General features: G+C 35.6%; 1 protein-coding gene across 6 annotated transcripts in view; it reads right to left on the bottom strand.

Annotated features, from left to right (window-relative positions):
• Window positions 1-15,844, bottom strand: part of KLF12 (KLF transcription factor 12) — a 412,532-nt gene that overhangs the window by 216,383 nt on the left and 180,305 nt on the right. For all 6 annotated transcript variants that reach the window (XM_063102267.1, XM_063102269.1, XM_063102271.1 and 3 more), the window contains one exon: window positions 10,470-10,559. In XM_063102267.1, coding sequence (XP_062958337.1) covers window positions 10,470-10,559 — 90 coding nt within the window. The remainder of the gene's footprint in view (window positions 1-10,469; window positions 10,560-15,844) is intronic.

Raw genomic sequence — 15,844 nt, 5'->3', positions numbered from 1 at the left:
AGATAATATGACTGTGTCTTCTATTTTCTTCTTGACAGGCTTTTTAATATATTTAGACTTTCCTAAAATAAAAATGTTATCAGACATAAGAATTCCAGCTTGTGATCTGTGAGATGTCATGAGACTTCTTCCGCATTGAAGAAGTGCCCGTCTTTACTGTGAGAAAGGCCACTTACACACAGTTGCCGCTGTAACAAACAAATGGCTTAACAAGTCACTTCCCTTTGAACTGTCTGAACCAATTTCTGGTAAAGTCTTCTTTAGTCAGTTTAGGAATTCATATTTGCTCTCTTATAAAGTTACAAAGCCTCAACCCTCTGGCTTTTCACGTTTTTAAAAATTCTTAATTGTGGTAAAGAACACATAAGATAAAATTTATCCTTTTAACCCATTTTTAAGTGTGTACCTCAGTAGTGTTTCCTATATTCACATTGTTGTGTAACAAATTTCTAGAACGCTTTGCATGTTGCAAAACTGAGATTCTATACTCAGAGTGCAACTGCTCTCCATTTCCCCCACCCCACCCCATCTCTGGCAACCATCATTCTACTGTCTATTTCCAAAATTTTAACTACTTTAGATTCTATCCTTTTAACCTATCTGTTTTTTTAGATTTAAAGAAGGTTTCTCATAGATATTGGGTCTTGTTTTTTTTCTCAACCTGTCAATCTGTCTTGTAATCAGAGTTATTAAAGTATTTGCATTTGATGTAATTATCAATATACTGGGGTTAAATCTACCATCTTGCAATTTATTTTCTATTTCTTCTATCTGTTCTTTGTTCCTTTTTTAATCTTTTCCTTCCCTTCATTTAGATAAGTGGAGCATTTTTCAGTGTTTCCAGTTCATCTTCACTATTGGTTTATTAACTATATCTGGTTGTTTTATTTTGTGCATGTCGTTGCTCTAGGATTTACAATATACACCTTTAACTTATCACAGTCTACCTTCAAATGATACCATCCCACTTCAGATAGTGGAAGAACCCTACAACAGTATACTTCCTTCCATTCTCCCATCTGTGCTGTTGATACTCGTTTTCATTCAATATAGGTTATAAACTTCAGAATGCTTTATTATATATACTTTAGCTAGCAAACCGTTCTTTTAAAAGATTTTAAAAATATTTTCTAATTACCATTCTAGATGCTCATTTCCTTGTGTAGATCCAAATTTCTAACTACAGGTTGAGCATCCCTAATCCCAAAATCCTAAATGTTCCAAAATCCAAAACTTTTTGAGCACTGACCTGACATCGAAGTGGAAAATTCCACACCTGACTTTGTGACGAGCTGCAGTCACACTTCTAAATTGTTAAAAATACTGTATAAGATTACCTTCAGGCTATATGTATAAAGAGTATAAAACAAATTTCGTGTTTAGATTTGGGTCTCATCCCCGAGATATCTCCTTATGTATATGCAAATATTCCAAAATCTGAAAACATCTGAAATCCAAAACACTTCTGGTCCTAAGGATACTCAGCCTGTGGTATCCTTTTCCTTCTGCCAGAAGAAATTTCCTTCTGTCATGAATGGTTTCTGATAAAAAGTCTGATTTTTATTCCCCATATATAAAGGTGTATTTTCCCTTCTGTGGCTGCTTTTAAGACTATTCTCTTCATTACTTGTTTCCGGCAATTTGAATATTATGTTTCAGTGTGGTTTCTTCTGCTTGGAGTTCACTGAATTTCTTAGGATTTATGTGTTTATCTGAACAATTTTCAGCTATTCTTCAAATATTTTTCCTGATCCACCCTTCTTCATAAGAGTCCAATTGTACATATGTTAGGCAACTTGATATTGTTCCACATCTCACTGAGGCTCTGTTCTTCATTTTCAGTCTTTACATCTCTCCGTACTTTATTTTGGACAGTTTCTATCGCTATCTATTCAGTTATTGCTCTTTTCTTCTGTAGTGTCTATTAATGCCATCCATTGTAATTTTTAAATTTCAGATATATTCTTCATCTCTAACATTTAATTTGTCATCATTTTGTATCTTCCATTTCTCATCTCATGTTTCCCTTCACATCCTTGAGAATATTTATAAGCTATATAATAGATGTTGTAAGGTCCTTGCCTACTAATTCATTATTTCTATCATTTCTGAACATATTTATATTGATTCACTCTTTTCATTTGGTCATGTTATATTTTCCTGTTTCTTTCTGCATCTGATAATTTTGGTAATGCTAGACATTGTAATTTTTACATTATTTAACACTAGATTTTGGTGTATTCTTCTGGAGAAGATTTTTGTTCTGGCACACAGTTGAGAAAGCTTCAAGAATTGTTCAGCCTACTGCCTTCTGGTTCTTCCTATGCCTTCCACCACACACAGAAAAGTACTCAGCCAAACCCTTGAGGAGAGCCCTCTAAAGATGGCCAGTTTTCTCTCTCTGTACAATTCCCTCCTCTCTGATATTGTTCTTCTCAAAAACTAGTTGTCCTAACCTCTCCAAATTTCAATCCCTGCCTGCTGAGCTCAGTGGGAGTGCTAGGCCTGTCTGCATTCTCCCTCCCTGCTTTGCAGCCCAGAATTTGCCTCTAGGAAATAAGCTGAGGCAATCATACAGTGTACCTCCTTTTTCATTCTTCTCCCAAGGATTCCTGCCTGTTGTCCCATATGTAAAATATGTTTCATATATTTTGACTGGTTGTCTAGTTGTTTATGCCAGGAGGTCAATTCCCAATGTAGTTAATCCTTCATGGTAAGAAACAAAATTCCTCCAAAGGTTAGAGTATTTTTGTCAGGCACTTTATAAACTGGGAATCAGTGTGCACATGTTAGCACAAGAAAACACATCTTGATACGAGGGTTTTTTTAAAAGCTCATGGAAAATGTGTATTATAAAAATAACTATGCATTAATTATAAAATTTCATTGCACCAAAATAAACTCATACTAACCTGTGATAACATGTCTGAACAGGATCTAGTTTGAGGCACTAAGAAGGATTAGAGATCAGTTTGAAAAGCAGATCAGAGCAACATGAATTCTGTTAAAATGGAAGCAAGAACAAACATCAAATTTATGATGAAGCTTGCGTGGAAGAATGGTGAAATCACTGGTGCTTTATAAAAAGTTTACGGAGAAAACGCTCCAAAGAAATCAGCAATTTATAAGTGGGTAACTCGTCTTAAGAAGGGACAAGGCACTGTTACAGATGAAGCGGCAGACCATCCACATCCATCTGCGAGGAAAAAATTAATCTTGTCCATGCCATAATTGAAGAGGACCTACGATTACAGCAGATACAACAGCCAACACCACAGACATCTCAACTGGTTCAGCTTACACAACTTTGACTGAAAAATTAGAGCGGAGCAAACTTCCCACTTGATGGGTGCCAAAACTTTTGTGCCCAGATCAGCTGCAGACAAGAGCAGAGTTTTCAATGGAAATTTTAACAAGTGGAATTAAGATCCTGAAGCATTTCTTCAAGGAATTTTAACAGGGTATGAAATATCACTTTACCGGTACAATCCTGAAGACAAAGTACAATCAAAGCCATGACTACCAAGAGATGGAAGTGGTCCAGTGAAAGCAAAAGTGGAAGGTTGAGAGCAAAGGTCAAAGCAACAGTTTTTGGGATGCTTGAGGCACTTTGTTTGTAGACTTTCTGGAGGGCCAGAGAATGATAACATGTATTTATGATGAGAATGTTTTGAGAAAGCCAAAGTTTTAGGAAAAAAATGCCCAGGAAAGCTTCACCAGAGAGTCCTTCACCACAACAATGCTCCTGCTAATTCCTCTCATCAAACAAGGGCAATTTTACAAGAGTTTAATGGGAAATCATCAGGTATCCACCTTACAGTCCTGATTTGGCTTCTTCTGACTTCTTTTTATTTACTAATCTTAGAAAATCTTTAAAGAGCATCCATTTTTCTTCAGTCAATAATTTGAAAAAGACTGCACTGAGATGGTTAGAGTCCCAGGACACTCAGTTCTTTAGGGATGGATTAAATGGCTGGTAGCATGGTTTACAAAAGTGTCTTGAACTTGATGGAGTTTATGCTGAGAAATAAAGTTTACTTTTTTATTTTTATATTTTAATTCCATTTTTCTACAAATGTTTTGAAGTCCTCTCATAGAAAAAGATACATGACACATGATCCAGCTTTTTTTTTATTCTACCACAAACACAAGTAGACAAAATAGATTACTATCTTGCATAAGGTGAAATATTCTGTAAAGGTTAAAATTTGCCTCAAATCAAAATTACCAAGTTAACTCAGTGCATGAAATTTCTTTAAGAAGTATCCCTTTTGTACAAAGCACACCCTATAAAAATGAAAATAACTCTTGGAAAGGATAGCATTTTACAATTTTACATTCTCCTCAATAAGTCTGCAGTTAGAACTAATCATCTATTGGTAGCTTGAACCATTACAGCACAATCAGAGGGTCGTGGTATCCGAGTGTGGGGGACAGGAGAAAGAAGCTGAAGGAGAAAGTACACCACTAAAGGGAAGGAAGGGGGACAAAACTATGAACTTCATAGCTTTGCCTAGGGCAGGCCCTGAGGGAAAGGATTTGTCTGCCTGCTATATTTCCCTAGGTACTATCTGTAATTACTATCACAGCTCATTGATTTTCAATTCTTTCTATTAATACATTTATTGGCCATTCTGACATTATTAAAATCAGTCCAGCTCTGCATCTTTAGTAGAGTACATCTCTTCCCTAAAATATGAGCTTTGCAAGTGCAGATTTTTCTGCTTTAAAAAAAAAAATGGTCTTCTCACATTAGCAAAAATGCAGCTTCTGCATATGTTTTTCTTAGACGCCAGGTAATGACATGCAAAGATTTTACTAAAGATCTAAAGATCTCAAGCAGTCAGTCATCAGAGATTATTAAATAAGCAAAATCACTTTTCCAAGATAATTCTACCAATATACTAGCAATGCTGTCCTGTTCCACAGTAAGAGAGGGAACACTGATACCCTGTTAAAGGATAATGCAAGTGGCATTTTTAATAACACCATTTCTTCACTTCTGATACTCATTACAGTGACACTGTCTTACTAAGCTTGTACACACAGATATACGTTAAATCTTTAATGTTAAATTAAACATAAAGGTTTACAGAGGAAAATAGGTTTGTTGTTGGATTTTCCGCCCAATGCTTCTGAACTTTAATTGCCTGTCTTAAATAAGCATTCTGTAGCACATTTCTAGGTTCAGCTACAGTATTTGTACTTGTCTATATTTCTTCATTAAGCCTAAGGACTGGGTCTTTTCAATGCAGTACCAGTCTCAGAACCTTCTCGGTTCTACAGTGTGGCAAATAGGCTCCCACTCATAATAAACAGCATCTGAATAAATCACTCACTATTGAGCCCTGCCTACTCATAAGCTCCTACACTGAGATGAGGAGGGATAATGAGGAACACAAAGCATAAACTCTCCTCTTCAGAAGTTACACTGCAGCCAGCTTCATGGTACTAGTCGGCTCTCTGTGATACGGAAATATCCTCAACTCCTTGTTATGAATGTCCTGCAGAATGGTTTGTAAAAGTGTGCAAGCTGCCTCTAGGGAAAAGACCAAGTCTCTATTATCCTCTTTTGTCCTACCTCTAAAATGCTCACAGGGATCTCTGGTCTGACTAAAGACAGATATTTTCTGTTAGTAGGACATGGAGTGTCCATGTGAACTTATATACCTGCCTGCTGCAACACCTGTAACCTTCCTTGCTGTATGGCTGTGGCAAAGAGGCTTTAAGCTCTCTCATACAATGGTAACAAAGTGGGGTTTTCTATCACTCAAGTAGTGACTGCTTGGAGCACTTAAAATTGGCAAAACACAATCTCTCTTCTTCTCTCTGCCCCACTATTGCCCTCTTCTCTACAGGCCCACGGATCAGAACTGCACCTTGTTGTACAAGAGAGAAGAGAGGTGGGATAACCACAGGCTGCAATATCTTCGTGGTGGGCCTGCTTCCTCAGAGTCCTTGGGCCTTAGGAAAAGAAATGTTTCTTTTACATCTCCCTCTGAAGCTTCTGCACCTACATAATTTTTTTTGTTTTTTTATATTTTATTTATTTTTTATTTTTAGTGCTTCAATATTTAATAAAAGCAAATTTTTTTCCTCTTTTCTTTTCTTTTAAAATTTTAACTTCTCAATATACATTGTAGTTGATTTTCGTGACCCTTTACCCGTAACCTGGCAGGGGAGATACCATGATCACCTATGTAATTTTTTAAAAAATATTTTTGTTTAGAGAACTTTTCTTTTTTAAACATTTTACCTTAAAGAATTTCAAACATATACAAAATCAGGCAGATGAGCTAAACAATTTTTGTGTTATTTTCTTTTCATACAAATTCTTTCATACAATTTCTTTTTTTATTCTATTTTTCATACAGTATTTCTCCACGTATACTTAAATGAAAATTAAAAAGATAAGGGTTCTAATTTGAGATTTACCTTAAATCTACTTTTAGATTTATAAACGTACACAGATGTTGTTACTCTACTACAGTAAATACCTCATGAGAACTGCAGCAACAGAAACAGCAGTAATGGGGCCTTTTCTGCCTGTTTTTCTTCAAAAGAAAAACACTGACTCAGCACCCACCATAAGCAGGCGGGTTCCTGTGAGGTGGGTGGTTAACTCTACTTCCCAGCTGAAGGGACCAAGCATGACCCACCCAGCTGGGACTCGAACAAGCATCTGCACTTACGTCTGTCTCACTTACGTCTATGCATTTCTGCTTCCACATATAGGTAGCTTTGCTGTAGTATGATTTTTACGCGCATAATTAGAAACGCTCTCTCTCACTCCTTGCCCTTTACCAGGATCACAGAACGTCAGATAAAACCTAGGAAGCAAGGCCTCCTCTCCAACACCCCCACTGTACAGATGAAGACATAACGGTCCAGAGATATGAAGTAACTTCCCAACATCATTCAAGCTGGTAAACTGCAGAGCCTGGAATCAAATCAAGTTTCATGTCTTTGAGGCAGTACCCTTTCTCTGCATATTGCCTTATCTCTGGGTGTAATGGTTCTAATACTCTTCTTCCTGCTTTAGTCCTTTACTTAATAATACATTAGAACTCATCCAAAGGCTGACAGCATTTGGGAAGCTTTTGTAACAGCAGGGCACGAGCACCAAAGGTCACAGACAAAGTCATTCAAACATACCTTGCTGTGCCCCTGAAGCAGTATCACACAAGCACATGCCCCTCCTGCAGACTGCCTGGCAGCATGGGCTGCAATACCCACAAGCCTGAAGAAAACTGCAGTCACATTTCAGAAGACTGCAGTAACAACCTACTATGATATCACATCGCTGGGAGACTACAGTAAGAACCTGCTAAGGTATCACATAACTGAGCATGTGAGAGTCAGAGAACTCCAAACAAAAGACACACAGAGTACGTGTCCCAATGTTGCCTTAACCTGTGGGGTTCATACGGCCATAAGACAAAGACGCCTGCCACCAACAAGAATGAACACTGCCTATATTTACAATTTTGATTTTTATGTTCACAATAACCCTACGAGGTAGACAGAACAGGTTTACAAATAGCTACTGACTGGTTTTATATTCTTCACCATAGTAGTTGAATAAATCATGTATTACTGAGCAGTTATCACGTGCCAGGAACTACAAGAGATGCTCATACAAGACAATAATATAAGAAATAGTTCTTGCCCTCTAATAGCTTACAATCTGATCGAAGAGACAGGACCACATACACACACCATGAAACTATTCACAGAATAAGGCAAGGCAGCCAGAACATTTCAGAGAAAAGACCTATGTTTGTTCCACTGTCTTTCCTTAAGCTCTGAAATGTGTTCCTTGGTTCTTGAATTCCTTGGGAGGGCAGGAGACATGCAGAGACCAGCTGACAGCAGAAAACCTAAGTGACTATTTATAATGAGCAGGAGAGAACAAACATATGCCTTCATGGTGCGTTGAAACAGAAGGTCCATGTAAAGTAGGATATCTTTAAAATACTGCCTGCAACCTGCAAGAAAAACCAATTTTTCTTCCCCGAAAGACTTGAGGCTAAGGTCTGTGTCTTATAGACAGTGTCAAAACTAGGTTTTTCAGAGTGCTTAGAGATTCCAACCAATGCATAAACTTCAGGCTTTCTTCAGACTTTCTCATTCATTGTGACACAGACAAGTGTCTATAACTTTTTTGTTCACTGTAACTAATGTCTCATCTTTTCCAAAAGCCAATAGTTGTACATGTCATTATTTAAGTTTCACCTCTATGTTTCCATTTTCTTATGAAGAATCAAACTTCAACCAGCCTTTAACAATAAAAAAGTTAAATCTTCAAAATTCTAGCACTCATCTAAAAACACTTCTGACATCCTGAAATTATAGTCTGCAACACATCCTGTCATCTCCAATGAAAAATCTAGTAAAGTGACCAAAAATGAAAATCAGTAAAATTCTAGATATTATTTATTTTAAAGAAGATTTGATATAAAGTATCACAAATTATTAAATACAAATTGTAGTATTTAATAGAGAGTTAAGTCATAATATATTTCATTAAACACTGCAGGCTGCTTCTTTTGATGCTTATAAAAGAGAATAAAATTAGGTATGTCACATATTTAAGAAGTACATACAAAACTAAAAATAAAGTTCCTGTTTCCCTCCAACATGCACAGTCTAAATTAAGGTTAAAATAAAATACCAAACATCAGCTCCATTCACAAGGAACAAAATTGATTTTAATGAACAGACATTAAGTAATACCTATAAACCCACAATTTTTCCTGTCCCTATTTAAGAACACACATGCAAAAAAATACTTTCTATAAATAAGGAAGTGTGAGTTCTTAACCACACTGTCAAACCTCTGAAAATATTGGCTTTTGGTTTTTGTGCACCTAGATCTCTCCTGCAAGTCTTTCCTTGAAACTGAAAAACGATAGTTATCTGGATATTGTTAAAGATTACCAGGAATAGTGACAGCAATGCATCACCCTGTCTTTGAGCACTGGCTCAGGTCAGAGCTTCTGACTGCTCTTCAGTAGTTTTTGCCTTCTTCCAACATGCATGATTTGCATAGATTTACTATTATTCAAGTTGAAGAGAGTAGTGTGAAATAACAACACTGTAAAATGTAGACTGCTTTATCACTTTTTTTTTCCAGATTAGTGGAAATAGGCTATCTTCTCTGAATGAAATATTATAATCTGTATGGATTGTGCAGAAATTTACTTTATTCTAGATTGAGAAACGAATTAAAAAATGCAACTCCAAAGAAATAAATCCTTTCAGTGGCTAGGATAATCAATAAAGGTTCAAACTATATTCGGATGGTTTGGATGATATATAGGGTTTAACTTCATGAGTCTGGCTAGAAAATCCAGGTGAACTCATGATTTTTTCTGAAGGGTTGTCTCTACTAAACATATAACATTAGCAACTGCCACATAGTCTTTTCTTTCACGCTGCACTATTGCCTCAGTCTGGGACTAAATCTATATGAGTTTATAATTATATCATGTATATCGTGTATAGAAATGTGGAGTCCTGCTATTGGTTGACATACTCCACAAAGTTCATTTCAGAGCTACAAAAATCAACACTGAACATAAAAGTGAAATGGCATCCTCTACCAAGATGGGGATCTGTTGGAAACGCAGGCTTACACTGGAAAGGAGAAATTACAACAAAATGCCATACACCTGCCCACATAATGTTCACGAGTAAAGATTATATATTTATCTAATTTATGTCCTTTAATCAGTCATCTGTGCTGCCTCAGTGGTGGTGGTTGATAAGATAGGTAACACATCAGCAGTACATTCTCTTTTAAATATATAAAGTGGTCAGCCCATGCTATAACCATTTATATTGCCTTTATGCTTTTACCTAGTGAAGCTAAAAATGTTAATCATGTCCTTTAAAAAAAAATCTGTGCTTAGTCCTTATATTTTCAGAACCCACAAATTTATTCATCTATTTGGCTATATATTATTAAACAACCTATCTTTTGCTTTTAGGCACTTTTAAAATTAGCTGACCTCAATTTCATCTACTATGCCCTAGTCTTCACAGAGTTTAAAAAAAAAAAAAAAGGGTAAATATAAATGTCAAAAGAGAAATCCATCCAAGAGTAACATTCCCATACCTGTACTCTGCTATTTCCTAACTTAGAAAGAACCAAGCTATTTTGGCACTGAAATTATATTCCCATCTTATTTTTCAATACTTCCTCTTTGCTTTTTTATTAGCTAAACATTCACCAATTTAAATATAGCCATATGGTTCTTCTAAGGTCACTATGCCTTCCAAGGGAGTAATATTTGGGGTTACAAATGGGTGAGAATCAGCTACAATCTTAGATTTTTACTCAAGACAGAGGAAAGCTTAGGCAAGGAAAAAATAAGAAGTGTTCTGCAAACCACAGCATGTTCTGGAAATGAATGCCCCTATCATCAAAAGAAAGGGGTGAGGCATCCTTGGAAACTTCTGCTTACCCCTTGTTCAGATTCCAAAAGCTCTGTTTTGACTCTGACTGCCGGCATCCCATCAAGCATTAACATTCTGTTCTCAAGGGTGTTGATATTCTGAGAAGAAAAAAGAGAGAGAGAGGAGGAGATTCAGCTCTAAAGCATTCAAAAGACATCTGGTAGTCTTCCTTCATCTGTAGTGCATTTAGTACCGCTAACCTAATTTTTTAACAATGAAGTGTAATTAAATGAGAATATCAGAGTAACCAATTACCCACCCAATCTAAACTTTCATTTGAAATAATGACCAAGAAGTTGAATAAATCAGTCTGATCCTCTGACCTCTGGGGTGGAGGTCAGACTGTAATAAACTGGAGCATGGAAACCTTACATAAATTTATATGGTGCTAGAACAATTCATCATGCTTTCTCAATAGTGGACGTAAATACAAGGCAAGTTTCTCTCTTCCTTAGTTCTGAAGGTTGTATTATACAGACATCCATAAAAGAGAAAATCAGATAAAATAATTTATATAGTCTCGTATTAATCAAAGCCTAAATAATTTAAAAGCAGGATAATATAAGGCTAGACACATTTAATTTTTATATCATGGCAATTCAGATCAAATGAAAATTTCCACATAAAAACAACCAAAATAAGTCTTAGCTTAAGACTAAAATCTTAAGCTAAAGTCATAACTAAGAAATATATCATTTATTTTCTCTTCTGGTATATGTTTGGCTCAATTTACCACATCTTGAAAGAAAACTTCATTTATATTGTGGCTCAACAGTATTCCAACAATATTTATAAGAAGATTAAATCAACAGTTATTTTCTACTAATTTTTACTACTTTGGGGATTTTCCTGAAGTCAGTAACCTATGAAGGGAATCAGAAAGTCACATATCAGTGCTTGCTTAAGACCCAAATAGGCTCATATTTTAAAACATGTTTAGAATGCCAACTTTACTTTCATATACTAAGAAATTCATATGGCTAAATTTAAATGAGTTTTTTAAGACTGGTTATTTTTCTTCAATTACAGAATGTAACCACATGACATTAAAGTAGTCTTATTAAGAGGGAAAAAATATCAGTTTCTATATGGTTTGCCTACATGGTGACAAAGGTCAATATTTCAAAACCTTTGTGGTTTTTTCCTTTTATAGAGTTGCTTTTCCACAAACAGGCAGTTAAATAAAAACAACTCCCATTTCAACAAATCAAAAATTAAATGTTTTATTACCTAATAATACCAAAGAGTGCAGTATAGTGAAGCTCTAATTATTTCCCATATTTTATTACTCTTAGTAAGAAATATACTTGAAGAAATAAAATTTTTAGGGCCTCATCACAAATATTTGCACCAAGAAATCAACAACAGGAAGGAAAAGCAAATTTACTCTAGAGTTAACTAATGAGCATTTAAAAAGTCCACACCACCTAGTCTATTAGGTAATAAAAAGGAGAAAACAAGTTACTGTCATATTCTCATCAAAATTAGTAGGACACTTTTTAAAAATTTTTGCTTTTGATTTGCCCACAGTTTTTAGGGATTGTACATCATAGTAGATAGCTTAGAGCACAAGGAACGACAGTATTACTGGAGAGCTCAGAGCTCAGTTAATTTGTTCCACACTTGAAATCCTTTCATGGAGGCCTACAAGTTGTTTACACATCGGGCATGGATCTCAAATCCTAACATGTCACTTGCTTCCGTGGTTCTAAATAGCCAGCTTGGCTTGCCACCATCCAGTCTCACAAAGCCTTCCTGCAGCTGTCAGCCTTCAACTCCTCATTCTCACAGCAGCTCTAGGAATCCACCTGAACAAAGCATCCCTAGGCTGTTTGGTTGGTAGACAATGAAGGATGAGTTGATATCATTTCCTACCCTGGAGGAGGTCTTGCCCAGATGAAAAGGCAGTAGATGCTTCATAAGGGAAGCCCAAGCAAAGGAGGAGAAAAGACAAAGAGCATCCTGAAAAGGCAGGTTTAATGAACTGTTAGAATCTGATTAGAGGCTAATGTCCCTTTTAGTGCTCTGTACCAATTTACAGCTGATATACTTTAACTGTTTTTCCCCACTGGCTGTGATAAACTCATTAGCTGAAAAAAATGCAAGCTAACCAGAGTCTTTGAAGTTAAAAACTGATAAATCATGAAAACCTGACTGGGTCCATGTTACACTGAGCACATTTAAATAATGCTGTACTTTCATGATGGTTTTTAAAAATGTTTTATTGTTGTTCTTAAATAATTCTACATGTGCTAATGTCAGGATGTACAATTTAGTATCATGTCAAAGTGAAAAAAATAAAACATTCTCAATTTTCTAAGAAATCAAGTTTTCTTGGAAATATTTCTGTGATTTTCCAGGATCATTCCTAGTCACAACCATAATAAACCATAATAAATAATAATGTTCACAGTTAGGAAACCAAGCCTCAACTATTAAACTCTTCCAACTAGTGCAGACTAAACCTGTATATATGCCTGAAAATTTAGCATAAACATAAGCACTGAGCAACACAGTGTTTTCTAAACCATCAAGGAAAGTGCAAGGTTTTTATACAATGCATGACAATTATACAGTATTGATGATAAAGTCCTTGGAACAAAATATTGATGAGTTTATCTAACTAAGCTAAAATCAGATACATACAATCTCAGATGACTATAGACTTTAAATATGTAATAGGTTCTAATAATTCGGAACTGCTGTCATATATTGCCATGATCTTAATCAAAACTCATTAGCTGTGAGATCAATAGCTCAATTAATTCCCAAGAGGTAAATAAAATTATAGTCAATTTTAGTATTGTTGTACTATTTGTATATTTATGTGGTCACATTTTGATATTATACAACCCTAAGAATTATGATTTATGTGTATGTATGTATACATACATTCACACATATGATAACACACGTGGGTATGTGTTACTTGCTTCATATGAGTAAATTTTATCACTTAAGGCAAAATTATCCATAGGATTTGTTAGTTGGCTACTGACCAATTCCATATGCGCTGGATGAGAATGGTACTCTGGGTATTCCTATTTGCCAAATAAGGTTTGGTGACACAGTAATTCAGCTCTCTTACTCAAAAGCCGTAAAAGCACAATGGTCATTGATCTCAACATCTCAGAATACTGTGGATTGAATGTGTAGCAAAGAGAAGGGACTGATCTTCAATGATCATAACTCATAAGACATACAATGGGGATAAACTTCCAGGTCAACTACTACAATCTGCCCTCCTACCTCTCTACTGCAGGTCTTTTCCTCTCCCTTCTCCTCATAGTGGATCAGTTTGCCCAGTTGGAATAATAAGGAGGTAGCCAGTCAATATTCAAAGTCCTAACTGTTAAACAAGGTTTCTTTTCATAAGCAAAGAAATATCTGCTGATCTTTGTTTTGATCTCTGTACGTACAGGGCATATTTACCTAAATACGCATCCACCTTAAATCTTCATGTTTGGCTACAGGTGATGAGAAATATGAATACGCCACCCCTGCCCCATACCTGTGTTCCTAAGGGACATACGAGTAGAGACTAAAGATTCAATGTACCAAGTTGACTGAAGCACTTTCACAGCAAATTCTTAAAGGTTGATAATGCAAGCGTGCCAACTGGTTAAAAGTACCATACTGTGGGTACCTTTTCCTACAGATGAAAGCAAAAGAATCAGTTTACTGGGAAATGAGGCATTTGCATAAGAAATACTTATTAAAGAAGTCAACCTCTTCTCTTTCTTGACTCACCTAAACCATAACAACAACAAAAACCAATAACAGTAGCAACTTTTTTCAAGCCCTACAGCAGATGCGCCAGTTCAACTAACAGGTTAACAACTAACTCTAAAACCTATACTGAAATACAAAAATATTTAATTCCTTCCTCTTTTTCTGGGTAAGGGTAAACAAACCTAATAGACTGGAACCATGTTTAGGTAACAAATTATCTACTGCTATGCAACAAATCATATAGTGGCATGAAACAACATTCTATTATTATCTTGGAAACAAACATAATAATAATATTTAATATTTGCATATTTACTTTGGACCAGACCATGTGCTAAAAGTTGTGCATATGGATATTCTAATCCTCACAGCAACTCAAGACATCAGTGCTATATTACCTGAAAATTGAGGCATCTGAGACAGGAGGAGAAAAAATTGTCCAAAATCACACAATTAGTAAGTGGTACAGCTCTGTTCCAAACCCAATGAGTCTGACCTCAGCTTGTGTTCTTAACTGCCACACTCTATCTACTTATCTCTACATCAGTATACACTCCCTAAATAAAAACAGGGGGAAAATATGAGACTCTTCTTGAAGGTCCCAACAGTGGAACTCTGAAATCTCAGTAACAGCTACCTCCCAAGCTGAGCTGACTTAGTCAAGAAACTGAACATGCAACTTCTGGTCACTGGAGAGTATCAACATTTGGGGGAATAATAAAAAGTCAAATCAGCCTCTGGTTTCAAATCTACTTCATGTTTTTTTCCTTTAAATCAAGTTTTCAATGTTTATTTTTTAAATTTAATGAGATTATACATTTCTATCCTAAAAATATCTTTGAGTTAATTTAGCAAGTCAGTCCCACTCTGACTTCAACATCGAGAAAATTTATGGTAATTTCATTGCTATCCAGTGTTTTGAAAATATTCATATACTTGGCAGCTCGTTCAATATTTTTACAAAGTTTTATGTATTGAGTGATACAGTAACTTCATCTTCTAAATTTTATTTTCAAGACAGGTGCATTTCGTGCTTGTACATTTAATTCATAATTGCTCAGATTAGGTGAAAAGCATATTTTTTAATGCTCACATATTCTCACACTGATAACTCAATTTTGTAGAGGGTATATGAATAACCAAAGTATCTGAAGTGGTAAAAAAAATAAACATCTACCATTCTAGCCCAGCCTTTCATCTTTCACTCCTTTATAGTTTGGAAAAATTGGTATCATGTTAATGACTATTTTATCAACAGAACTAAGAACCAACACTATTGAGGGTTCCCCTACTGGGACCGTTAATTCGAATCCCCTTCGTGGTTTCAATGATGTATATATATATATATTATTCTGAAATATCTGTATTCACTCTCAAGAACAAAATCCTTCCATAAAAATCCTCACATCAAAACATACGGAATAGTGTCTCTCCTAAGGACTAGTAAAACTGCATGTTTTTCCTGATAGCAAGGATCATTCTGCTTCCTAAGCTGGTTAAGTGCTAAATTATCAAAAACAACGTACAGTTTGTGCTAATATTTTTGGAATATTTCCTGTAAGTCATAGTTGCTAAACCAGCCACGAAAAACAGATAAAAGGTCTTATTAAAGTTGCAAATGAGTGCTTTTGAAAGAGCAACCAACCCCAAA

This window comes from Cynocephalus volans, chromosome 7, assembly GCF_027409185.1.
Source record: "Cynocephalus volans isolate mCynVol1 chromosome 7, mCynVol1.pri, whole genome shotgun sequence".
In the NCBI taxonomy this organism is placed as follows: Eukaryota; Metazoa; Chordata; class Mammalia; order Dermoptera; family Cynocephalidae; genus Cynocephalus; species Cynocephalus volans.
Note: the sequence above shows the minus strand (reverse complement) of the source record. Positions and strands in the feature narration are given on the sequence as shown.